This window comes from Coregonus lavaretus, assembly GCF_964263955.1.
Source record: "Coregonus lavaretus genome assembly, chromosome: 11".
In the NCBI taxonomy this organism is placed as follows: Eukaryota; Metazoa; Chordata; class Actinopteri; order Salmoniformes; family Salmonidae; genus Coregonus; species Coregonus lavaretus.
This window is the reverse complement of record NC_139998.1, coordinates 14,872,182-14,899,742: the sequence shown is the minus strand read 5'-3', so window position 1 is coordinate 14,899,742 and position 27,561 is coordinate 14,872,182. Positions and strand designations below refer to the sequence as shown.

The 27,561-nt window shown below is 42.2% G+C and overlaps 1 protein-coding gene across 2 annotated transcripts; it reads left to right on the top strand.

Annotated features, from left to right (window-relative positions):
* Positions 1–49: 49 nt before the first annotated feature.
* LOC311137668 (BTB/POZ domain-containing protein 10-like) lies at positions 50–27,359 on the top strand. Of its 2 annotated transcripts, XM_084172193.1 has the most exons (9): positions 50–237; positions 10,030–10,154; positions 18,202–18,410; positions 18,862–19,177; positions 19,275–19,377; positions 21,765–21,885; positions 23,817–24,014; positions 24,412–24,522; positions 26,574–27,359. In XM_084172193.1, exons 2-9 carry the CDS (start codon positions 10,036–10,038, stop codon positions 26,876–26,878), a joined length of 1,482 nt encoding a protein of 493 aa, XP_084028319.1. In that variant the 5' UTR covers positions 50–237; positions 10,030–10,035; the 3' UTR covers positions 26,879–27,359. The 2 variants fall into 2 exon arrangements, with proteins under 2 accessions (XP_084028319.1, XP_084028320.1); XM_084172194.1 differs by lacking the exon at positions 10,030–10,154.
* The last annotated feature ends 202 nt before the right edge of the window (positions 27,360–27,561 follow it).

Genomic DNA, 27,561 nt, shown 5'->3' with positions numbered 1-27,561 from the left:
CAATTCCGACCCTCGTGAACAAGCCAGTTATTTGGTCTCGCGATCTATCACATTCGTTGTTCAGCAGTCAAAACAAGGGATTACATTTAGCGGTTTGCCCTTATTTAGTGACTGTTTGGGGGAAATGTCTGTCACTATTACTTTAAGCAGTCGGTCACCAATCTAGCAAAAATATTTATTAGGAATTTGTTTACTTTCACTTTAGGATAAAACTCAGACAACAATGAATCCCAAGAGGTAAGGAGCGTCATGCTATAGTTAGCTAACCGGCTACTTCAGCGAACTAAAGTGATTTAGCTAACGTGAGCATTATTTTATCCTGTCAACTAACGCTAGCTACAAGTTTACTGGTTAACATTTTGTTTGATAGCGAGCTAGCAGTTTTTTATGTTTGTCTAAACCCTCAAAACGGTATTCTTCATCGCTTGCTAGCACGAGTCATAAGGAGTCATAACCTAGCGGTCAAACACGGACATTGTTCCAATCGTTTTTTTCACAATTAATATGGGGATTTTAGAAACACTTCAAACAAGGTCTGTTTGTTTTTCATGTCGCTAGGCTTTCCCTAGCGTGACGTTTAGATTTACACGGTTATCAATCTCGGACAAGGTGACTTATCAATATATTCGGCTTTATTTACTCTCAGATTCGAAAATGCTAATTGGAATCAAAAGTAGACATCATACAAGACTAACGTATAGCCCTTGATCAGGACTCTCAGCTCAATTACACGAGTCATTGGACGAAGGCGTCTTGTAGCGGGGGAGTTTTGTTAAGAGCCACGACGCTCGGTCTGAACATTAACACGCATCGCTTGCGGTACGGTTTTGGAAGCAAAATGACCTTATCTTTCATATAGGCGAGAAATAAAAATAAATAAATAAAAGGTTAAATTGATACATACTTTTTATTTTATAGGGTTAGGGTTCCCACATGGCCATATTTCCATGTTACCGAAGCTGTCTTTGAATACCCATACTAACATGCTGTATACTACATACTTAATGAGTATATACTATTAGTTCATTTTAGTATACGAATGGTATCCTTTCAGTTGAGCATACTAGCGCTTCGCCTGTCTCCCGGAAGTTGATACTGTTGCTATGCAACCTCTTGTTAGCTTGTTATCATAACAAATTACTAGGTAGACATTTTACCACTTCGGGTGTCTCCGTAAATTCAATCTGGAGTGCGCTCTGGGCGTTTGTAAATTCAGAGCGTTGTGAGATTGTCTGTTCGTAAATTCAGAGGGTTTCGTTCTCGTGGTTGATCCGAGCGTTCTGACCTCACAACGGCAGTCAAGCACCCAAGCTAACTGGCTAACGTTGGCTAGCTTGCTAGCTACTTCCAGACACAAATGAGAGAACACCTCACTATGTAGTAGGTATGTACCAGTACAGAGGGATAGGCCAACAAGTTATATATGTTTCAGTAACATTGGATTTTTAGCATTTATAGCAATGGTTATTAATTGTACTGCAGGGATGGAACGTAAGTCGAAGAAAATTGAGGTTGTGGTGGCAGCTGCAGAGAGGTATTTGGGTTTGCGAGACTTGACATCAGAAGGGTTACAGGGAGTGTTAAGTGGTGATGTCCCATCAGTTCAGGTTGAGGGCATGAGGTAGGAATGAATATATTTAAATAGTGGAGTAGGGTGGTGTTAATTATTAATACTTTTTTTTTTTTTGTGAGTGTAGTGTTTGATGGTAGGGTATTTATTTTATTTTTCAAGCAAAATATAAGGGAGTTGTACTCCAGTCTAGTAGGTGGCGGTAATGCAACAAATTGGATGCCAACCACCATTAAACCTCATCGAAGAAGAAGAAGAAGAACACCTCACTCTGACCATTTTACTCGCCCTAGCAGAGCTGGTTAGACTGTTTTCATGTTATCCAGAGCGTTGGTGACGAACTATGCTGCTGGCAACAATTTAATAATGCTTTTTTTGCCAACGTTTACTGACACTGGCCATATTCAACAGGTGTTGAGCATTTGTAAATTCATCAGTTATTCTGCTCTCTGGCACACCCAGACAAGAGTGCTCTGAAATTGGAGTAGATTAATTAACAATGACCATTGAGAACGCACAACGACTATACCACTTAGCTAAGCTAAGAATTACATATAGTTAATATACTGGCAAGTTCGATGTATTAGTAGCCAACTAAAGTTAGGTAGCTAGCTAACATACCGGTGCATACAGCTGTAATGATAAGGATAGCGTAGCTAACAAATTGTCAGCCAACGTAACTTATTTGAAAAGTCATTACTTTATTACATTGCTCACTTTTTCTTAACATTTGTCATAATTAGTTAAAGCAATGAAATTGTATCCACTCTCGTCGGACTTCGGCTGCATATTTTCCGCCATTTTCTTGAAATCTGAAAACGTTGTGAAGCCACGCCCATTTTCTGAAGAATTGTATTATGGTCCCTAAAAGCACGGAAATAGTGTCCACTGCTTGTATACTTCGTATTTTGGCGAATTTAGTACGACATCCGGGAACTTTTGGCATACTCACTATATCTATACTATGACCAATAAGCACAGATACTCAATTTATGTCACAAATAGTAGGTTTAGTATTAGTATTCGAACAAAGCTCAAGTGTACTATCTGTGCCAAATAGCTATCTTGCTTCTCCGAACACCTGTGTGTAAATGGAAGACAGACGCCACAAACTTGTTGTCACTGAAAAAAACTGTTTGCTGCAACTGTGTTAAAACCAGTTAAAACAGTGTGTATTTTGCATTAGTGAAATTATTTTGATGTGATATGAAAGTAGAGGGATGTATGTTTCTAGAACCGTACCACGAGTCAGAATCGATTCACGTTTATCAAATCAAGTCAATTTTTATTGGTCACATACACATGTTTAGCAGACGTTATTGCGGGTGTAGCGAAATGCTTGTGATGCACCTGTACTGACCTCGCCTTCTGGATGATAGCGGGGTGAACAGGCAGTGGCTCGGGTGGTTGTTGTCCTTGATGATCTTTTTGGCCTTCCTGTCCTGGAGGGCAGGTAGTTTGCCCCAGGTGATGCGTTGGGCAGACCGCACCACCCTCTGGAGAGCCCTGTGGTTCGGGCGGTGCAGTTGCCGTACCAGGCGGTGATACAGCCTGACAGGATGTTCTCAATTGTGCATCTGTAAAAGTTTGAGGGTTTTAGATGCCAAGATACATTTCTTCAGCCTCTGGCCCCGAGCTTAATGATGAGCTTGGAGGGTACTATGGTGTTGAATGCTGAGCTATAGTCAATGAACAGCATTCTTACATTGGTATTCCTCTTGTCCAGATGGGATAGGGCAGTGTGCAGTGTGATGGCGATTGCATCGTCTGTGGATCTATTGGGGCGGTAAGCAAATTGGAGTGGGTCTAGGGTGTCAGGTAAGGTAGAGGTGATATGATCCTTAACTAGCCTCTCATGACAGAAGTGAGTGCTACGGGGTGATAGTCATTTAGTTCAGTTACATTTGCTTTCTTGGGTACAGGAACGATGGTGGACATCTTGAAGCAAGTGGGGACAGCAGACTGGGATAGGGAGAGATTGAATATGTCTGTAAACACTCCAGCCAGCTGGTCTGCGCATGCTCTGAGGACTTGGCTAGGGATGCCGTCTGGGCCGGCAGCCTTGCGAGGGTTAACACGCTTAAATGTCTTACGTCGGCCATGGAGAAGGAGAGCCCACAGACCTTGGTAGTGGGCCGCGTCGGTGGCACTGTGTTATCCTCAAAGCGGACGACGGTGTTTAGCTTGTCCGGAAGCAAGACAATTGTGTCCGCAACATGGCTAGTTTTCCCTTTGTAGTCCGTGATTGTCTGTATACCCTGCCACATAAATGTCTCGTGTCTGAGCCGTTGAATTAGATGTAGTATTTGGCTGTTTTGGCTTCCAGAGCCAATTTGCCCTTTAAAAAGGACATGTAACTTGGACAAAGGAGTAACATTATGTTCCTTTAGTCGAATATTGGGCTAACAAGACTACAAATCCCTGCAAGCTCCTGCACTTCGTCTCTATCTGACACCTTTGTAGTCAGCTAGCTAGCTACTAGCAACCTTGATCCAAAATGGAAAATATATTGAACATTTTCATTTACTGTTCCATATTTTAGTTAACTAACATTTGTTGGCTTATTATTGCATTTGGAATTGTCTTATACAGAATACTATCCTAGTAGCAGTTAGATATTTACGTGCCATGAATACTAGGCTAGTTCTTTGCAAAGAAGCTAGATAGCTACCTAACGTTAGATATTATTAGCAACATACCCTTATTTTACCAGATCCTCTTCTCCTTCAGCCGGTGGAGGTCTACATTTAATCCCTTATAAATTCTGCAAACTATAGACGGGTTGGCTGACAATGTCATGAAAATGATGCACACACATCGATGTGGCTAGTTGACAGGTGATAACTCAGGCACGCCCATTGGTGCTGGAATAGAGAAAGTGCAAATAAGGTTTGCAATTTGGCAGCAATTACATGACCGTAATTCTACCTAAAAAATAAATGTGTGAATACCAGTTAATTTAAAACTCACCATGGCAGGTAGGATTAAATAAGGTTACATCATCTTGCCTACTAGCTATACTAATGATCTGCTGTCCAGAAGGTAACAGCAAACAGATCAATGTCTTCCTGCAGTAAAGAATGCACACTGTTGACTCGAATGCTAATCAGTCCATCTCTGAAACCTCTCAAAAAGCCAGACCAAAATAATACAGGTAGCTACAAGTCAAGTAGTGCTTGAAGTAGGCTACCAACCCTTCAGACGCAAACAAACATCAAGAACACCTAGCTTCACCATCTAAGTTAGCTAGTTAACTAGCAAGCTAGACTGTTGGTTTATAAAAGCCAAAGAAAGCTAAACTAGTTTTTATGAAATTCTCATGCATTTAAATAGCTAGACTTTGGATGTTAATTTTTAAACGTTAATCGTTTAGCTGCCGAAAATACATTTTACCAGTAATGCTTATCGATCTATAGGGTAATTTGCATAATTGTGTGCAATTAAATTGGCACGTGTGTATTTTCGTTAGTTGTCAGGCATCTTATTTATCACACGCGCAGTATACAGAGCCTAGGTTGAGGATCGGAATAGCCTACAACCTGTCAGACAGCGCGAGAGTAGCTCATAAAGTCTAGTCTACTGGAGTGAAACTTGCTTTTGTAAGCCCAGTCATTGTGCAACAAATAACAATTCTAAATGCAATTGCATGTTAAAAACTTTGGTGGCCACGAGTAAAAGGAGCTATTTTTATTTCTCAATCTCAACTCGTAATTAAAGCGCACCTCCCATTCGCCATTCGGGTGTATAGGCTATAGCCTGTCTTCCGTTGGCTATCAGCGTGTCACCCACCACTTTGTCGCAGTGACATTCTATTCGTTATGTCGTTATGAAAAAGTATAAACACAAAAACTACAGGCTGCATGACATCAGCAGCCTGGTACTCCAAAATAGCATAACTAGTCTATTTTATCATCAATAAACCCACCCGTTTTAAAAATGAGTTTAGTATGTGTTTTTTAAACCAGGCAACTAAAAGCAATTTCTAAACAATGTTTTGGTTCATTTCTAGCTAGCTAGCTAGCTAGCTAATGTTAAGTTAGCTGGCTAGCCAGTTCAGATAATGACCATATCTTAAGATGACACCGTCTTCACTTTAGCTCATTACTCTTCATTATTATAAGAAATGACGAAATGACAAAATAAAAGCAGGGCATTCTACCAGAGAATGTTTGAACTTGGACACTCTCGTTGGCCTAACGTTATATCCTAATTTGACTTTGGTGCAGGTCATGTTCTTCACATTACCATCTGGTAAACACATACTATATCAAATAAAATCAACATTTATTTTTCACATGCACAGGATACAGAAGGTGTAGTGAAATGGTTACTTTCACTACACATAGTGGAGTCTCTTGTTAGCTAGCTAGCTAAACGATGAACCATAATCCCAACTCATAATGTTACTACCCTGCATGAATCTGCAGGTAGCTAACCAAGCAGGTTAAATGTTAGCTAGCCAGCATTAGGCTATAACTAGCAATGCAAATGGCCCTGAGATACAAATAATATTACTACGCAGATCATACACGTAACGTTAGCTAGCGAGCCAGCTAACAGTAGCTAGCTAACAGTACACTTTAACTTGAAATGAAAACAACTTTCGGACAAAATTTGAAATGTATAATATCTGAAAATGTAGCTAGCTAGACTATCTTACCCATATACATGGATGGACGCTTCTCCCTCTCTCACGGATGCCATGGTTGCACTTAGTTTTAAGATGTAATCCGGAGACAGGTGTTTTATACAAGAGCCTTCTGTGTGTTCACTTTTCGACTCCCTCTGCATATTTACAATCAAACTCCAGAATTGTCTCCATCTCCTTAGCTATCATACTCTAATTCCACCGGGCATTCCACTGATTTCAAAACTCAGTCCTCCAGAAAGTGGAGAGCAACACTTTTGCAGTTCAACTATGTGATATCTCTCAAAAAAGCTGTGTTAGAAAGGAATACCTACACATACTGACCAGCTCATGTTATAGACAGAAGCGTGCTACATGGCAGACCAATCCGAACTCATCTCTCGGTATTTCCAGCTCATCCATTATCTCAGCCGATCATGGCTAGCGGGAAGGTCCTGTCTTTTTCGTGGCTAAACCAACTAGGCTCGTAATTTTAACCGTTTTATTTGTATTTACAGATGGCATACAAGTTTGTTATTAAGGCACATGAAAGTTCACGTTCCAGAAGGCATTTCTGCCAAAAAATTAATTTTGATTAAAAAAACAATATATATTTTACATTCAAATGCCTCTCCTGTGAAGTAGTGACGCGCGACATATGCCTAATTTCCTGAAACAAGTCACATATACAGATCTCTAATAGTATTTTCTGTTGGTCACGTCATTTTACTGTTTGGGAAAAATTTAACCGTTTGTTGACCGGTTAATGAGGGTCAGTTAGTCGGCAGCAAAACTGACCGAAATTTGCATCACTAGGCTAGAAAAATGGCTAACTAACTAAACTTGCCCAGACAGTTCACAAAACAGTCAATTTATTCATTACAAAATTTAGTTAATATTAGTTTATCCAGAGATTCTTAGCTTTGCCTTGATGTCAGTCTCGTCCAGATCATCATGGCCCTGGTGAGTGATGTGAAGCTTGAGACAGGCATTTCTAGTTCTGTATGATAGCCACATTAGCAGCTAATTAGCATTTCATTTTGGGGGGTAAATACAGGCGAATATATTGATAAGTCACCTTGTCCGAGAGGAATTTACACTGTTAGCAAAACGTCACACCAGGGTAAGTCTACACGAAGCACAGCCCTTATTTGAAGTGTTTCTAAAATCCTCTATGGGAAAAATGAATGGTGGAAAAACGATTGGAACCATTTCCGTGTTTGACCACTAGGTTTTATGGGTATTATGACTCATACTGTGGTACTCTATTATTAATTTAGCCAGGTAACGTTAAAGGTTGCTTGGCTAACTAGCTAGCCAACCGCTAGTTTAAACCACTTAAATGTAATCAAAAATGTAATCTACTTAATCCCCAAAATGATTTATTTATCATGAGAGGGCCATAAACAATAACTAGTAATGCTGCGTACTCAAAGAAAAGTTAAAATCTCACCTTTCTGGTAAAAAATAGTTATAAATTGCTGAGGTGTAGGAGACTTCACTTTTGAGGACAGAAACTCAAGTACACAATACAAATGTGATAAAAATATGGAATATTTTATGATATATTTCCTATTCAACAAACTGTATGAATAAGGCGTGAAATAATTTATATGCTTTCAAAATATAATATAATAAAATTATAAAACGACTAACTACAGTGCCTTCGGAAAGTATTCAGACCCCTAGACTTTTTCCACATTTTGTTACGTTACAGCCTTATTCTAAAATGGTTTAAAATAATTACAAATCCTCAGCAATCTACACACAGTACCCCATAATGACAAAGCGAAAACAGGTTTTTAGAAAAACCAAGCCATGAGGTCGAAGGAATTGTCCGGAGAGCTCCGTGACAGGATTGTGTCGAGGCACAGATCTGGGGAAGAGTACCAAAAAATGTCTGCATTATGAAGGTCCCCAAGAACACTATGGCCTCCATCATTATTAAATGGAAGAAGTTTGGAACCACCAAGACTCTTCCTAGAGCTGGCTGCCCGGTCAAACTGAGCAATCGGGGGGAGTGACCAAGAACCCGATGGTCACTCTGACAGAGCTCTAGACTTCCTCTGTGGAGATGGGAGAAACTTCCAGAAGGACAACCATATCCACCAATCAGGCCTTTATGGTAGAGTGGCCAGACGGAAGCCACTCCTCAGTAAAAGGCACATGACAGCCAGCTTGAAGTTTGCCAAAAGGCACCTAAAGACTCTCAGACCATGAGAAACAAGATTCTCTGGTCTGAAGAAAACAAGATTGAACTCTTTGGCCTGATTGCCAAGGGTCACATCTGGAGGAAACCTGGCACCATCCCTACGGTAAAGCATGGTGGTGGCAGGCACTGGGAGACTAGTCAGGATCGAGGGAAAGATGAACGGAGAAATCTTTGATGAAAACCTGCTCCAGTGCGCTCAGGACCTCAGACTGGGGCGAAGGTTCACCTTCCAACAGGACATCGACCCTACGCACACAGCCAAGACAACGCAAGAGTGGCTTCGGGACAAGTCTCTGAATGTCCTTGAGTGGCCCAGCCAGAGCCCGGACTTGAACCCAATCGAACATCTCTGGAGAGACCTGAAAATAGCTGTGCAGCGACGCTCCCCATCCAACCTGACAGAGCTTGAGAGGATCTGCAGAGCAGAATGGGAGAAACTCGTCAAATACAGGTGTACCAAAGAAGACTCAATGCTGTAATCACTGCCAAAGGTGCTTCAACAAAGTACTGAGTAAAGGGTCTGAATACTTATGTAACAGTGACATTTCCGTTTTTTATTTTTAATAAATTAGCAAACATTTCTAAAAACCTATTTTTGCTTTGTCTATGGGGTAGTGTGTGTAGATTGATGAGGAAAAATAACAATTTAATCACTTTTAGAATAAGGCTTTAACGAAACAAAGTGGAAAAAGTCAAGGGTTCTGAATACTTTCCGAAGGCACTGTATAATATTTAACTTCCTTAACTGTAAAATACATATTTCTGTTTTTATTGTTAGAGAAAATGTGCATATGTTCTACAGGTCTCTCTTGATCAAAACGTCTGCCCCCATCGCTGTGAATGTCTCAGAGCTCTAGCTTGGCTTCCTGAACTCGTCAGGAACTCACCTTTCATCCCATATTAATCTTGTCCGTCTATGACAGTGTTTTTTTTGTTTAAAATCTATTATTTATTTTAGATTAATGGCTATAAATCGATCTCTGAATGTTTTACAGTGATGACACCACTCTCTCCTGCTGTGCTACGATTTAACGATTGCAGGCATGTGCTTTGTCAGTGGCTGTGACGTAGGGTTCAGCCAGGAGAAGGACATGCCAGCTTCAAGTAGCTTTAGATTTCACATCCTACATCACACAGGCTCAGAAAAATATACTCTGTGTCCATGGGAACCAGGGCTATCGCTCAATGCTAGCTATTTCGATCTACGTTTTGTACAGATTGATTTATAAGCTAAAATGTTGGTCAGAACCGGTACCAGAACCACGCAGGTCCGCTAAACAGGGGACTTTACATCTAAGAGGTTCAGTCTAGCTAGCCATTTCACATAAATGTTTTCAGTTACCAAGTTGGTCAATAAATTAGCTACCTTTACTCAAGTTATCGCATGTCTAGCTAACTAACTTAGCTAGCTAGCTAACAAACAATGGCCCCATCTAGCTAGCTTGGTGGTGGTACTACTAGCAAGCCTGTTATTTTTAGTGAAGCCTTACTTGGCTAGATGGAGAGTAAGTTTGTTACGTTTGCCAAGAGAAGGCTTTGGTTGTTGTTATCTAGCATTCCGTTAAAATTTATTCAACAAATGTGAAGAGAACAACAAATGTGTATGTTTTGTATTAACAGGACGTCATGAGTGCTGATGGTGGCAGATTCCCTAACTACTTACCTGTGATGGCTGAAAGTCCACATTTAGATGACAACTCAAGCGACACTGAGAACTGGGAAAGTAATCTTCACAGACACTCAAGGTGATAAACTAGCACTCATTAGGGAAGAGTACTGTATTGTTACTTACAGAAAGAATTGTAGAACACAGAATTTTTTTTTTACATTTTAGTCATTTAGCAGACGCTCTTATCCAGAGCTACTTACAGTTAGTGAGTGCATACATTTTTCATACTGGCCACCGTGGGAATCGAACCCACAACCCTGGCGTTGCAAGCGCCATGCTCTAACAACTGAGCTACAGTAGAAGGACTCCTGAATGTGCTTGATTGTTCTTGATTGTTCAGCATTCAAGACAACTGTCCAGTACCATTTTATATACAGTGCCTTCAGAAAGTATTCACACCCCTTGACTTTTTACACATTTTGTTGATACAGCTTAAATTAAAAGTTGATAACATTTTTACAACTTTTAATTAAAAAGGAAAAAAGGAAATGTCTTGAGTCAATAAGTATTCAACCTCTTTGTTATGGCAAGACTAAATAAGTTCAGGAGTAAAGATTTACATAACAAGTCACATAATAAGTTGCATGGACTCACTCTGTGTGCAATAATAGTGTTTAACATGATTTTTGAATGAAAACCTCATCTCTTTACCACACATACAATTATCTGGGCTCCCGAGTGGCGCAGCGGTCTAAGGCACTGCATCTCAGTGCTTGATGCGTCACTACAGACCCCCTGGTTCGATTCCAGGCTGTATCACAACCGGCAGTGATTGGGCGCACAATTGGCCCAGTGTCGTCCGGGTTTGGCCGGTGTAGGCCGTCATTGTAAATAAGAATTTGTTCTTAACTGCCTAGTTAAATAAAGGTTAAAAAATATTTAAAAAATCAAGGTCCCTCAGTCGAGCAGTTAATTTCAAACACAGATTCAACCACAAAGACCAAGGAGGTTTTCCAATGCCTCACAAAGAAGGGCACCTATTGGTAGATGGGTAAAAATAGAAAAAAGCAGATATTGAATATCTCTTTGAGCATGGTGAAGTTATTAATTACACTTTGGATGGTGTATCAATACACCCTGTCACTACAAAGATACAGGCGTCCTTCCTAACTCAGTTTCTGGAGAGGCAGCTCAGGGATTTCACCGTGAGGCCAATAGTGACTTTAAAACAGAGTTTAATGGCTGTGATAGGAGAAAACTGAGGATGGCTCAACAACATTGTAGTTACGCCACAATTCTAACCTAATTGAGTGAAAAGGAATACAAATATTCCAAAACATGCTTCCTGTTTGCAATAAGGCACTAAAGTAATACTGCAACAAATGTGACGAAGCAATTCACTTTTTGTCCTGAATACAAAGTGTTATGTTTGGGGCAAATGCAACACATTACTGAGTACCACGCTCCATATTTTCAAGCATAGTGGTGGCTGCATCAGGTGATGGGTATATTTGTAATCGTTAAGGACTGGGGAGTTTTTCAGGAGTAAAAAATGAACCAAATGGAGCTGAGCACAGGCGACTCTTGCTCGACGCCCAAAACACATTGAAAGTGCTGTGCACACGTACACACCATCTCATTATTGCAGAGTCCTACTAGGAAGACAAATATTGCGTCCTAGAGAGGACTGGTATGAACATGAAGCTTTGCATTTGCTCATCAACTTAGCCTATAAAAGGCCTATTTTGTTTGAACGTAGATGTGTAGGAACTATAATATTTCAGTGATATTTCTGCTGTGCGCCGCTTTGACAGATCCCATGGGATCATGTGGCGCACTCTACGCTTATAAGCCTATTATTTGCCATGTTTATATAGCCCTATTGGACTGAACTAGTATTACTAGAGACGTTGGTTATGTAATTATCCAAGCATGTGCGTTATTCCAGAGGACGATTCACAAAGGATTAGTGTTTCCAAACTGCCCACTGGTAATTTTTATTTTTATGCCGGAAACCTGGAGGTTTATATTCGAGGTGTGAAGATATTTCAACGTCATGTCTAGACAATAGTAGGCTACACTGATATCTCGTGCTTGGCTGCCAAATTTATAAGTGTTCCCATAATATTTAAATTGAGGAAGTGTCATTATTCTAGCGCTCCATGGTAGATGTCCTTCCTAATACAAATGCCCCCCTGTCGTCCTGATTTGAGCTGCTGAACAGTATTTGCGCTTGATGCTTTTATGGATAAGAAAGTGAACTTGCCATTTACAAAAAGGTTATCGGCGATGCACTGTTTTGCGAACTATTGCCTAGGACATCAGCAGCCAGCCATGGTTTCATTTAAATAAGCTAGAGGTGCAATAGGCTTACTTTTTATTGCACATTTAGGCCTAATTAAACTAACTCATTTGGCGATGTTGAACTTCAATTTACTGGCACTATGTAAAATAGCTTAGCCATACTCAGTGATAGCCTAATCTATACTTTAATATACTTTTGGTGAATTTACTTGGCATTGCAAGACAAGACATTGCGATATAGATTACCAAGATATAGACTATGTGCACGGTTCCGACTGTCTGCCTGCCCCTCCTCTCACTCCCTCGCTGGCTTGCCTGCTCTTTCTCTTCTCAAGGAAAGATGTGTGTGTTCAGTCTTTGGTCAGTGGTGTGTAGAATAGCTCAGCCTACTCATTGAGAGCCTCTACTTTAGTGAATTTGCGAGACATTGCAAGCCTCAAAGTTGCGAGAAACAGCATTGCGATAAAGGCCTACAGCTATTCATTATGGATGCACGGTTCTGACTCGGTCTGCCTGGCTGTGCCCCCCTCCCTCCCCTCCCTCACTAGCTTGCTCTTTCTTTGCTGTGAAAGATGCAAGAGTTTGTTTTTTCGGAAGTAGCCTATGGCAACTACTCCTCCATTGCAAAATTACTGAATCTTAGGATTTGAGGAGTCGTTCAAGACAGGATAAATATATTGTTTCGGGTGATCATAAAACATGTTTTGTTAAATAATTTTTTCCTCAACTTGTTTCTCTAACTTTATAGCAAGTCAAGCTAGCTTGCACGGCATCAGTTGCCATAAAGCCATTACTGAAAACCACATTTTCATCTTCTCTGGCTGGACTGAAGACGACGCAAAGTTGTCAAAGTATGCGCCGTCCGTCTCGCAACGGAGCCTTCAACCGCAAGCGGGCGTTGCGTTTCCACTCCGTTGTGGACATCCCCATTGAAATGTATGACATCCGGCAGAGTGCTTATGGGTAATGTGAACAAGGCTTTACTCAGAAAGACTCACAGCTGTAATCGCTGCCAAAGGTGCTTCTACAAAGTATTGACTCAGGGGTCTGAGTACTTTATGTAAATGAGATATTTCTGTATTTCATTTTCAAAAAATTTGCAAGAATGTCTAAACATATTTTCACTTTGTCATTATGAGGTATTGTGTGTAGATGGGGGGGAATCTATTTAATCCAGTTGAGTTCAGGCTGTAACACAACAAAATGTGAAATAAGTAAAATGTGTTTTGTTTCAGAAATTGACTTGCATTCCGGAAGTATGACATATCTATGAATGTGTTTTTATTTATGAATGTGTTTGTTTCTGTATCGGAGCCCATGCATCTAGAATAGATACGTATCAAGTCATCTTGAAAGGGAAAGATCCACAATAGGTGATGTTAAATGCGTCGTTATTTTACCAAATCGGTAACAGAATGACCAAAGATTCAGTAACAGAATGAATGCAACTGAATTGGCTACAATAGGAATTCATAGTAGACACAAACCACAGTTGGGTCACCTGCTACTGTCCTCCCTTCCACCGGCATACTGTTATGTTCAGCTCAAAACTTGTTTTCTTTCTCTTTCTGTCACCTTACATGGTGGTCAAAGCAAGTGTGTGAAAACGGTCTAGTGAACCCCTCTCTCTCTTTCTCCAGTTAATGTCAACTCTCCCGGCTCTTACTGACACCTACCCATGAGCCCCCTATTTTTTAATTTACTGTAACCAGCCCTCTCATCCACTGAGCGCCGACCAACATGGGATGTCCATGGACGTTGAAAAGTTGTTGAAATTTGGTCAGTCCAAATCTGATCCAATCATAGACATCTGTTTCACAAGTTTGGACCGTACAGCACACTAGAGTACAGTATAATTTACTGTGCACTGTACTGTACTGAACTGAACCATACTGTGATGTCCGAACTTGTGAAACATAGACATCTATGATTGGTACAGATTTGGTCTGGTCAAGACCAACCAAATATCTTGTTTGGGGGAGAAGCTCATTAGAAAAATAGCCATCATTCTGTTACCAGGTGTTAATCCACTTAACTTAGTGTAGTTCAATAACCAAAGTAGATTTTTTCAAGCTCAAGGTGTCATCATAGCTGACACCCCATTCTTTCTGCAGACATCTTTGAATCAGACAGAAATACTCCTCAATTTCATCAACTGTCCGGGGGGCTGGTCTCAGACGATCCCGCAGGTGAAGAAGCCGGATGTGGAGGTCCTGGGCTGGTGTGGTTACACGTGGTCTGCGGTTGTGAGGCCGGTTGAATGTACTGCCAAATTCTCTAAAACGACGTTGGAGGCGGCTTATGGTAGAGAAATGAACATTCAATTATTTGGCAACAGCTTTGGTGGACATTGCTGCAGTCAGCATGCCAAATGTCACACTCCCTCAATTTGAGACATCTGGGGCATTGTGTTGTGTGACAACTGCACATGTTAGTGGCCTTTTATTGTCCCCAGCACAAGGTGCACCTGTGTAATGATCATGCTGTTTAATCAGCTTGTTGATATGCCACACCTGACAGGTGGATGGATTATCTTGGCAAAGGAGAATTGCTCACTGACAGGGAGGTAAACAAATTTGTAGACTCAATTTGAGAGAAATAAGCTTTTTGTCCGTATGGTACATTTCTGGGAACTTTTATTTCAGCTCATGAAACATGGGACTTTACATATTACGTTTTATATTTTTGTTCAGAATAAATGGGGTGACCGTATTTATGTACAGAATCATACAAAATGCTCTGAGACCAGGTTGCTGTGGTTGTAATCCTACCTCTGGATGGACTACTTAAAACATATCCACACTCCTGTGATTCTCAATCAAAGCCCTTATCTGGGGAATCAATCATCATTTATAAGAATCTCTAGCTCAAATTAGATTTTTTTATTTTTATCAACCAACAGAACACATTTCAAGCACATATTAGCATTGTAATCTACAGTCAAGTCCAGAGGTCAATTGGTGCTTTGTCATGTTCATTATCCCCAAGTCAGCTATTTTATTTCATCAGCCAAGCCATGCTGCTTGATGCTGCTGAAGACAATGTCGAGTCGGACAAGGCTATACAAGGACACGCCTGACGCCCAAACCGATATTTCATTTCAGAATTTATCAAAATGAGGTCAGGTAAGGGTCAGTTTTAGGTTTTTGCTAGTCGGTTTAATGACCTGATAGTCTCCCCCGGTCGAGTCAGACAGCATCAGGACAGTAGACCGGGAGGTCGAACTACGTCAGAAGGGCTGCTCTGTGTGTCTGACTCAGTGTCGTGGAAAAAAGCGCACAGCCATTTATATCTACGGGTCTCCTGTCTGAATTGAATGACTGGTCCTCTCGCTCCCTTTTTATTGTTATTTTTTTATCGGGGCTTTCGAAAGATAATTTTACAGCTAGCAAGTTGAACAGGAGTCTACGAAATAATGCTGAAGTTCGAAAGTAATGCCCAAGGATGCTAAACCGGCTGGCAAGGCTGCATTGTTCGGAGGAGCCCAAGTCCTTTGTGCTTTCATCCCTCAACTCATCCCGTGCTGCTTTGTCTTTAATTTGCCGTGCGATACAGACGGGTAGGTGTGCGAAGCATCATTGCATTTATTATGGCATATGTTGATTCCCTATGTTTTTGTAAATATTTATTTCAATGATCGGCTTTTTGTGGCTTTTCCACGCGTTTTAATGAATGGCAAGGGGAAAAGAACAAAGACTACGCGTGTCTTTTTAAAAGGAAGTGTGTCGTTTCATGGGGTTTGCCGATCAGAACGTATAATAGGGTTTACATTTGTGGAGGGTTAAAACCCCGACTCTAGCGCGCATTCTCTCTCTTAATATTATAGGAGCAGTGCTCTAAATTATTGATGGGACCCTTTTCTTTAAGTAACGGGACTCAATGCTGTAGACGCTTATTTATAACAAGTTCATCTGCGAGTTCTGTCTCCATTATCAGTCATAGTAATCGTCTTAAAATGACTAATATTAAACATTGCAATTTGCATCCAAAGTTGTCATTTCGTGGAAATAAATGCCTTTTCCAAGAGGTTATGTGAGGTAATGGCGGCAGCCATTGAGTTGATATGTGGATGATATAGCTTTGTATTGCTGCCTGCATGAAAGACTAGATGAGCTCTATGGCTTTCACTGACCCTTTGTTAGCTGATCCTGCCTTACTTGCCTTATTCATGCACTTGGGGAAGATTTGTTATATAAATTTAAAAATCTGGTCACAACTTTTCCTGTTTGACATTCTACTCTATATTCAATGACACAAATACTGTGTAGCCTATTTGTAAGTCGCTCTGGATAAGAGCGTCTGCTAAATGACGTAAATGTAAAATATTCAGAATTGCAGTTATGCCAAAGTAGCCAAAATATTCTAGATAAGAGGTAGAATAGAAAGAGGGATTGATACTGCTATATGTTTGCTCACCTGAATTGCTGCTGAGTGCAATGGGGGCATCACTCCATAACTAGCTAGTGCTGATCCTACATTCAAGCTTTTAATCATATTCCCCAACCTGATGAGTCATAACTCTAATGAAGAGTTTCTCTTTTTGAGATTTCATATGAGCCTATACATTTTATGAAGTCCACAGGTCATGTGAGGACACGAGGGATGTCAATTTAGTCCTGTCATTGTTTCAGTAGTGTTTTTATTTACATGGCTGAAGGTCTCATAGCAGTACAGTATTATATGCTGGTGCAGTAACGAGGACAAGCTGCACAAAGATCAGGGGACCCACATACTGTAGGGCAGGCCTGCCTTTCCCTGACCTGCATACAGTATGATTAGAGCATCCCTGTCCTGGACCGTTCATTAGCATCCATTCAGCCGCTGCCAAAATGTAGACCAATTATTTGTTTCAGTAAACATAAACACTATGAACAAGATATTTAATAACATGACATTCAGCCCAATTTTGCCACATACTACTTCTTTTTTTTTACGACATTCCGTGTACTGAAATGAAGTAAGTTGATCTCCATGTGTAGTGAAATGACTGATTTCTCCTACTCAGTCAGTGAGCCATCTCGTTCAATCTCTGGGACTCCATCAGTGAGGGTGGCAGTGGAGGCAGCGGCTAAGTCAGACTGTGTTGAATTTTCTGTGGGGAACTAGGTGGACGGATGTCGTCCATTTGAGGGACCATAAAGGCAGCTTCTATATAGCTCTCCCGTCTTTGAGAGTTCCTCTTTTGTGCTGCTCTCTCCAGTCCATTCTCTCTAAGGGCATTCACTTCAGCCTCCTCATATTTCATAATCACTTCCCTCGGGAAGGAGGCACTCTTTTTATTAGGGAGACCTGCTGCGTGGCACGCTGGCCAGACTAGACAGACCAGACCGTGTGAGAGCTCTTTCAGAGGTGAAGCGGCTGCCGCAGATAACATAACAGCTCTCATGTGGATGCTTTTGGCTTCTCTCTGCCTGGGTAAATGGGATGACCAGTTTCTCCAGTTTCCCTACAGATAGGCTCTTTTGTGATGAATGATAGTTGTTATAATAGTGCTATACCCTGTGGAAGTATTTTTTACAAATGATTTCAATAAGGTGTGTTTGGTACATCATGCAGATAGTCTGCTCCATCAGTGTAATATTTCATATTTTACCAATGCCACTCCAAGAGGAGTAATATACCTATTTGTGTTCTTTCACTCCCTAATGGGTTTCTCATAGTATAGGGCTCCAGCTGCAGGCAGCAAGCAGTAGTGTTGTATTGGCCATCTTTCTGCAGCAGTCAGCGCTGCTATTTCTTCTCTCTCACACAGAGGGTTCATATGAGTTTACTGCAGGCTTTTACCCACTTCTTCTCTGCAGAGAAGCATGCAAAATGCTCCCTTTCCCCCTCAGTGCTCATGTGTGTGTCTGACTGTGGGTGTGGTGTACTCCTCTCAGTGCCCAGCCCCACGTCCCAGTCCCTCAACTAGAGGCCGACCTGGTCAACATGAACCTGCATGGCGCCGGCGGAGGCCTCGACCGCTGCAGGGACAGTGACCGCCGGCGGTCTAGTGACCGCTCCCGAGACAACTCCCACGAGAGGGGCGAGGGTCAGCTGACCCCTTGCATCAGGAACATCACCTCGCCCACCCGACAGCACAACAGTGGTGAGTACTCCATTACTGCTTTGAGACCACACAGGGTGCTTGATGCAACACTGGCATAACAAGGCTGTCTCAGATGCCTCCGGTACAGCTGTTGGATTGAGTCCCTTCCTAACTACATAAAAGCAGTGGCTGAATCAGAGCTCTCAGAAATAATGTGGTTTCATTATGTAGAAATCGCCTTAAAGCCTCACCCAGAGGCGGAGCCACGGTAGTCATACTACTCCTACTCAGTCTGTACCCACTCAGGGAATTAAGCCAATGACTGAACTGAATGATGTTTAAATTGCTACAGTTAGAGTTGAATAGTAGAGTCTTGAAAGGAAACCATTTTGACTCTTGCAAAAGCTTTCAATTACTTGACCATCGTTAACAATGTCCCTTTTCATCCAGTGTGATGAGACAGCAGTGTTGGCACCTTACCTACAGTACTCTGCCTGTCTGTGTCTCCCAGATCGTGAGCGGGGCGAGGGTGGTTCTTCCTCCAGGTCGTCGAGCCCTCGGCCCCCCAGGGCCTTAATATCCGTGGGGCCCAGCTGCATCGCAGCTAGCAGCAGCAGGAGCAGCCTGTTCAGTACTGAGGCCCACTGTAAGGGTCTGGGTCATGGACACGTGCACGGTCCCTGTGACCTCCTCTACGTCTATGAGAACGCCAAGGAGGGGACGCGCACATTACGGACCGCCGAGAGGGTCACTCTGATAGTGGACAACACCCGCTTCCTGGTGGACCCGGCCATCTTCACCGCCCAGCCCAACACCATGCTGGGAAGGTATAAAGCATAATATTGTATCACTACAAATTAAAGGGCTATCGAAAGGGATATTAAAACAAATTAATTTGAAACCGAATGTTTTCTTCTCTCATAGAATGTTTGGATCTGGGAGGGAATACAATTTCACCAGGCCCAATGACAAAGGAGAGTTTGAGGTGGCAGATGGAATCAGCTCAATGGTTTTTAGAGCCATCCTGGTAAATCACTCTCTGGCTTTATAAGAATGTCTCATTCAGGTTTGATAATGTCATCGTTTTTCACCTAATGTGCCCAGAGACGGGTTGGTATTGACGAAGTGAAGGATTACGCTGCTGCGTCATTAATATAAATGACTGGAATGGCAAAGGCATTCTCTCACAGATTCTATATCCATCCCCTATTTATTTTATTAAGAAGAAGAATAGGCACTCAGTATTCTGACCTATCTTTCTAAAATAAGCACCCTGATTATGGTACCAAATTAAAGGGATACTTCGAGATTTTGACGATGATGCCCTTTATCTACTTCCCCATAGTCAGATGAACTCGTGGATACCATTTTTATGTCTCTGTGTCCAGTATGAAGGACGTTAAGGTACACTGCATGACCAAAAGTATGTGGACACCAGCTCATGGAACATCTCATTCCAAAATCATAGGCATTAATATGGAGTTGGTCCCCACTTTGCTGCTATAACAGCCTCTGCTCTTCTGGGAAGGCTTTCCATTAGATGTTGGAACATTGCTGCGGGGACTTGCTTACATTCAGCCACAAGCATTAGTGATGTTGGGCGATTAGGCCTGGCTTGCAGTCGGCATTCCAATTCATCCCAAAGGTGTTCGATGGGTTTGAGAACAGGGCTCTGTGCAGGCTAGTCAAGTTCTTCCACACCGATCTCAACAAACTATTTCTGTATGGACCTCGCTTTGTCATGTTGAAACAGGAAAGGGCCTTCCCCAAACTGTTGCCACAAAGTTGGAAGCACAGAATCGTCTAGAATGTAATTGTATGCTATAGCGTTAAGATTTCCCTTCACTGGAACTAAGGGGCCTAGCCCGAACCATGAAAAACAGTCCCAGACTATTATTCCTCCTCCACCAAACTTTAAAGTTGGCACTATGCATTGGTGCAGGTAGCGTTCTCCTGGCATCCGCCAAACCCAGATTTGTCCGTTGGACTACCAGATGGTGAAGCGTGATTCATCACTCCAGAGAACGAGCTTCCACTGCTCCAGAGTCCAATGGCGGCGAGCTTTAAACCACTTCAGCTGACACTTGGCATTGCGAAGTGATCTTAGGCTTGTGTGCGGCTGCTTGGCCTAGGAAACCCATTTAATGAAGCTGCCGACTAACATTTATTGTGCTGACGTTGCTTCCAGAGGCAGTTTGGAACTCGGTAGTGAGTGTTGCAACCGAGGACAGACACATTTTAGGCGCTACGCGCTTCAGCACTCGGCGGTCCCTTTCTGTAAGCTTGTGTGGCCTACCAATTTGCGGCTGCGATGTTGTTGCTCCAAGATGTTTCCACTTCACAATAACAGCACTTACAGTTGACCGGGGCAGCTCTAGCAGGGCCGAAATTTGACGAACTGACTTGTTGGAAAGGTGGCATCCTATGACGGTGCCACGTTGAAAGTCTGAGCTCTTCAGTAAGGCCATTCCACTGCCAATGTTTGTCTATGGAGATTGCATGTCTGTGTGCTCGTTTTTATACACTTGTAGTGCATTCGTATGCAATTACGAACGGATACGTTGACAAATAAGCTTGTTTACAAACATCTCTGAGGTTATCCATCTGACATTGTGTATTTTTGCGGAAGTGTGGAAATGGAGGGCAGATAATCTGTGCAGTGTTACGTAAGGCAGATTTTCAGGGATCAGAGCTACTAATACTGTACAACATGCTAGTGCTTTCATTATTGTGTCCGTTCGCCCCGGCATTCCACTTAAGTCTCCAGGGACAAAGGGCAGGAGAACAACCAGGTAATGGCATCTGTTTGTGTGTATCATAGGGTTTCTGGGCTTTATTTCATTCTCAGGGGCAGCTCTCTGTGTGCCTCAGAGGTAGTACTGTGTTCTAGCATGCCAGAGTAGCAATTTCACATCTGTATGCTTCTTTGTATGGGGGAGAGAAATGTAGATAGTCAGGACTCAGGTATGCTACAAGCACTTCTGTGTTTTGATTTCAAGGCTTATCTTGGATTTTCAGTATTGAACGGTCTCGTAGTACAGATCTGTTCTGTGATTGTGAAGAGCTCTTTGTATCAAATGCGACCCGACCATAACAGCAGGGAGAAAAAAAAAAACATGGCTGGCAGCATTCGCATTTAGGGCACAAAGAAAGCTAACAGCCGTTTCTGACGCTATCTTGTGAATATCCGAGCATTGCTGCTGTTGCCTCGATACCTTTTATTTTCAGCGTTATACTTGAACGATGTCAATATTCCGCTGGCTGTAAATAGATCTGTGGGGGTGGGGGGGGAGAGAGGGTTGTGACGTCGCTGCCATTTGCTGTTGTCAGAAGGCTCTGTTCTGTGTTTGCGCAGAGCAGCCTCAGTAATGGCTGCTTGGTTTTTGTTTTTCCTGTGTGACTTTTAAATGGCAGGATTACTACAAATCTGGGATAATCTGCTGTCCTGATGGGATCTCCATTCCTGAGCTGAGAGAAGCATGTGACTACCTCTGCATCTCCTTTGACTACAGCACCATCAAGTGTAGAGACCTCAGTGAGTGTATATATGTATATATATTATATGATACCCTCTTTTCCCTCTCATTGCTATAAATTGATAATGGGTTATTACATTTTAGGCAGAATATTCCTGTGTAATATTTCATGCCATGTCGTTCTGTATTAGCTGCAATATTTAGCCTGTGTTAAGTGTTGTGGGGGTGTTGATATGATGCACAGCTCTGAAACCAGGTCAATATTAGCCTACAGATTTGATGCACGTCAGATCGCAGTTTCCACAATGTGGGTCACTGACTGCTGTAGCCATTGATTGACATTGTTTGAAATGTGGATGAGTGCCTAGTTTTGTTGACTTGCTGCGAGTGAGCTAGTGCGTGTTTGTGTGAGAACATGTACAGTGCATTCGTATTCAGAGCTTTCCCTTTTTCCAAATGTTGTTGCGTTACAGCCTTATTCTAAAATGGATTAATTGAATGTTTTGCTCATCAATATACACACAATACCCCATAATGACAAAGGTAAAACCTTTTTTAATTTAAGTATTCAGACCCTTTGCTAGGAGACTCGAAATTGCGCTCAGTTGCATACCTGTTTCAATTGATCATCCTTGAGATGTTTCTACAACTTGATTGGAGTCCTCCTGTGGTAAATTCAATTGATTGGACATGATTCGGAACAGCACACACCTGTCTATATAAGGTCCCACAGTTGACAGTGCATTTCAGAGCAAAAACCAAGCCATGAGGTGGAAGGAATTGTCCGTAGAGCTCCGAGACAGGATTGTGTCGAAGGCACAGATCTGGGGAAGGGTACCAAAACATTTCTACAGCGTTGAAGGTCCCCAAGAACACAGTGGCCTCCATCATTCTTAAATGGAAGAAGTTTGGAACCACCAAGACTCTTCCTAGAGCTGGCCGCCCGGCCAAACTGAGCAATCGGGGGAGAAGGGCCTTAGTCAGGGAGGTGACCAAGAACCCGATGGTCACTCTGGCAGAGCTCCGGAGTTCCTCTGTGGAGATGGTTGTCCTTCTGGAATGTTCTCCCATCTCTGCAGCACTCCACCAATCAGGCCTTTATGGTAGAGTGGCCAGACGGAAGCAGCTCCTCGGTAAAAGGCACATGACAGCCCGCTTGGAGTTTGCCAAAATGCACCTAAAGGACTCTCGGACCATGAGAAAAAAGATTCTCTGGTCTGATGAAACCAAGATTGAACTCTTTGGCCTGAATGCAAAGCGTCACGTCTGGAGGAAACCTGGCACCATCCCTACGGTGAAGCATAGTGGTGGCAGCATCATGCTGTGGGAATGTTTTTCAGCGGCAGGGACTGGGAGACTAGTCAGGATCAAGCGAAAGATGAACAGAGAGATCCTTGATGAAAACCTGCTCCAGAGCGCTCAGGACCTCAGACTGGGGTGAAGGTTCACCTTCCAACAGGACAACGACCCTAAGCACACAGCAAAGACAACGCAGGAGTGGCTTCGGGACAAGTCTCTGAATGTCCTTGAGTGGCCCAGCCAGAGCCCGGACTTGAACCCGATCTAATGTCTTTGGCGAGACCCGAAAGTAGCTGTGCAGCGACGCTCCCCATCCAACCTGACCGAGCTTGAGAGGATCTGCAGAGAAGAATGGGAGAAGCTCCCCAAATACAGGTGTGCCAAACTTGTAGCATCATACCCAAGAAGACTCGAGGCTGTAGTCGCTGCCCAAGATGCTTCAACAAAGTTTTTACTGTTTTTGCTTTGTCATTATGGGGTATTGTGTGTAGCTTGATGAGGGGGAAAAAACGATTTAATCAATTTTAAAATAAGGCTGTAACTAAACAAAATGTGCAAAAAGTCAAGGGGTCTGAATACTTTCCGAATGCACTGTACATTTCAGCGTGAGAACTGGAGTGTGATCATCACATGTCCCATGATGCACTTTCATGACCCTGCCCCACTGACTCCACCCACTCCTATCTTCTAGGTGCACTCATGCACGAGCTGTCCAACGATGGGGCGAGGCGTCAGTTTGAGTTCTACTTGGAGGAGATGGTGCTGCCTCTGATGGTTGCCAGTGCCCAGAATGGAGAGAGGGAGTGTCACGTGGTGGTCCTGACCGACGACGACGTGGTGGACTGGGACGAGGAGTACCCTCCGCAGATGGGAGAGGAGTATTCACAGAGTGAGTCAGGTCATTCGCCTCACTGGCTCTGTTGATATAGTATATGTGCATAGTAGTATACTGTACAAGCAAGCCATTTCAACAATCACCCATGAGAGGTTTATATCCTTGTGTGTTTGACTGGTATGACATGTATCCCTAATGTTAAAGGCCCAGTGCATCAGTTCTGTGTAACAAGTTACTTACTGTAATAGTTTTTCCTTAAAATTGTCAAAAAGAAACAAGTTTCATCAGCTGTTATGACATGATACAAACCCTGGAAATAAAGTGCACTAGGCATTTAACAATTCTGAACACCTGACCGATCTGTATTGCTGAATGCCTGTGCTATTTTACGTCTAATATGTATGACATTTTAATAATTTAAAAAATATTACTTATTCATTTTTCTTGACAGTTATATACAGCACAAAACTGTACAGATTCTTCAAGTACATAGAGAATCGAGACGTTGCCAAATCAGTATTAAAAGACAGAGGACTTAAGAAAATCAGACTTGGAATTGAAGGTATGGTGGATCATCACTGAATTTCCTTGTTCCACATAATGTCAATCAAGAAGTTTGCTTTCATGTCTATTCAATTTCTGATAACACTAAGCAAGTTGCTCTTAAACCTACCATAATCACTCATATCCATTACTATTATGCAATCCTTATAGGCCCTATTGCTACATTACAGCATGTGACAATGTTACTAGTAGAGTAATAACCGTGTTATTCTACAGGTACAGTTGAAGTCGGAAGTTTACATACACTTAGGTTGGAGTCATTAAAAGTTGTTTTTCAACCACCCCACAAATGTCTTGTTAACAAACTATAGTTTTTGCAAGTCGGTTAGGACATCTACTTTGTGCAAGACACAAGTAATTTTTCCAACAATTGTTTACAGACAGATTATTTCACTTTAATTCACTGTATCATAGTGCCAGTGGGTCAGAAGTTTACATACACCAAGTTGACTGTGCCTTTAAACAGCTTGGAAAATTCCAGAAAATGATGTCATTGCTTTAGAAGCTTTTGATAGGCTAATTGACATCATTTGAGTCAATTGGAGGTGTACCTGTGGATGTATTTCAAGGCCTACCTTCAAACTCAGTGCCTCTTTGCTTGACATCATGGGAAAATCAAAAGAAATCAGCCAAGACCTTAGAAGAAAAATAGTAGACCTTCACAAGTCTGGTTCATCCTTGGGAGCAATTTCCAAACGCCTGAAGGTACCACGTTCATCTGTACAAACAATAGTATGCAAGTAAAAACACCATGGGACCACGCAGCCGTCATACCGCTCAGGAAGGAGACGTGATCTGTCTCCTAGAGATGAACGTACTTTGGTGCGAAAAGTGCAAATAAATCCCAGAACAACAGCAAAGGACCTTGTGAAGATGCAGGAGGAAACAGGTACAAAAGTATCTATATCCACAGTAAAATGAGTCCTATATCAACATAACCTGAAAGGCCGCTCAGCAAGGAAGAAGCCATTGCTCCAAAACCGCCATAAAAAAGCCAGACTACGGTTTGCAACTGCACATGGGGACAAAGATTGTACTTTTTGGAGAAATGTCCTCTGGTCTGATGAAACAAAAATAGAGCTGTTTGGCCATAATGACCATTGTTATGTTTGGAGGAAAAAGGGGGTTGCTTGCAAGCAGAAGAACACCATCCCAGCCGTGACGCACGGGGGTGGCAGCATCATTCTGTGGGGGTGCTTTGCTGCAGGAGGAACTGGTGCACTTCACAAAATAGATGGCATCATGAGGAAGGAAAATTATGTGGATATATTGAAGCAATATCTCAAGACATCAGTCAGGAAGTTAAAGCTTGGTCGCAAATGGTCTTCCAAATGGATAATGACCCCAAGCATACTTCCAAAGTTGTGGCAAAATGGCTTAAGGAGAACAAAGTCAACGTATTGGAGTGGCCATCACAAAGCCCTGACCTGAATCCTATAGAAAATGTGTAGGGCAGAACTGAAAAAGCGTGTGCGAGCAAGGAGGCCTACAAACCTGACTCAGTTACACCAGCTCTGTCAGGAGGAATGGGCCAAAATTCACCCAACTTATTGTGGGAAGCTTGTGGAAGGCTACCCGAAACGTTTGACCCAAGTTAAACAATTTAAAGGCAATGCTACCAAATACTAATTGAGTGTATGTTAACTTCTGACCCACTGGGAATGTGATGAAAGTAATGAAAGCTGAAATAAATCATTCTACTATTATTCTGACATTTCACATTCTTAAAATAAAGTGGTGATCCTAACTGACCTAAAACAGGGAATTTTTACTAAGATTAAATGTCAGGAATTGTGAAAAACTGAGTTTAAATATATTTGGCTAAGGTGTATGTAAACTTCCTACTTCAACTGTATAAGAGCAACTCAATATAGCCTATAGGGTTACCTTAATTGGGTAAGAAATATGAAAGACTACTCTTTATGTATAAATATACTTATAATACAACATGTATTTAATACAAGGTATTTTTCAAAAATTAGATAAGTGTTAACAGAAAACGTACACGTCACCAACTCCTAAACAAAATGTATCTTTCTACCTTCCCAGGTTACCCCACCTACAAGGAGAAGGTGAAGAAGCGTCCCGGCGGCCGGCCAGAGGTCATCTACAACTATGTCCAACGGCCCTTCATCCGCATGTCCTGGGAGAAGGAGGAGGGCAAGAGCCGCCATGTTGACTTCCAGTGTGTGAAGAGCAAGTCTATCACAAACCTAGCAGCCGCCGCTGCAGACATTCCCCAGGACCAGCTTGTCAACATGCACCCTGGCCCTCAGGTGGACGAACTGGACATCCAGCCTCAGCCCATCTACCACTACGAGCCAGACCCAGACGCCCCCTCACCGGCTGTCTGAGACTGGGCCCCCTTCTCCCTCCACAGAGCACTGGAGCGAGTTTGACAGCAGAAACCAAATTGCCTTTGCACCTCTTCTGCAGCTTAATAAGGCAAAAAAAAATGAACTGGTATATATTGTCAACAGCCTAGGAAGGAGAAGCAAAGCACACAGTAAACAATTGCCTCCTTGCACTTTTTCTTTTTTTAACTGACCAAAGGAGATCTTTTTTATCAAGAATATTTGAAGTATTCTTTTCATTTGATGAAAAGGTTGTATCACAAACTTGTCTGTGGGTCCTCCTGTGATGAGTTATGGGTGGGGTGTGGTGCTGCTCTGTGGACAGTTACAATACTGTAGTTCCTAAAGAGTTTGGTTTTATCCTCTTCTGCTTGCTCCCCCTGTTGATGTGGTGTGGTGGTGCGGATGAGAATGTTACTACAGTAGTCTACCACCAGAGCACCTGGGGAGCCTCAATAAATCATTTTTTATTTAATATTCCTCTCACTTTCATCATTGACTCCATTTGATTGAGATCCCAATTTGGCAATGAGTATGTATTGGTCAGTTGTTCCTTATCGATATCACATTGCTGTATGTTCGCTTGTGCTGGAAAGGACCCAAGCTTATGTTGTTCATTATTAGGCACTCCGACTTAAGTCAATGGAGCGTAAAGACCCAATATGGTACAACATTGAATCTGT

What these genes read in the sequence shown, in the direction of transcription:
- LOC311137668 (XM_084172193.1), top strand. Translation starts at nt 10,036, where the DNA reads ATGAGTGCTGATGGTGGCAGATTCCCTAACTACTTACCTGTGATGGCT. An exon ending in GGGAGAGGAGTATTCACAGA is followed by an intron (nt 24,015 to 24,411) that starts GTGAGTCAGGTC and finishes TTTTCTTGACAG; the next exon opens with TTATATACAGCACAAAACTG. An exon ending in AATCAGACTTGGAATTGAAG is followed by an intron (nt 24,523 to 26,573) that starts GTATGGTGGATC and finishes CTACCTTCCCAG; the next exon opens with GTTACCCCACCTACAAGGAG.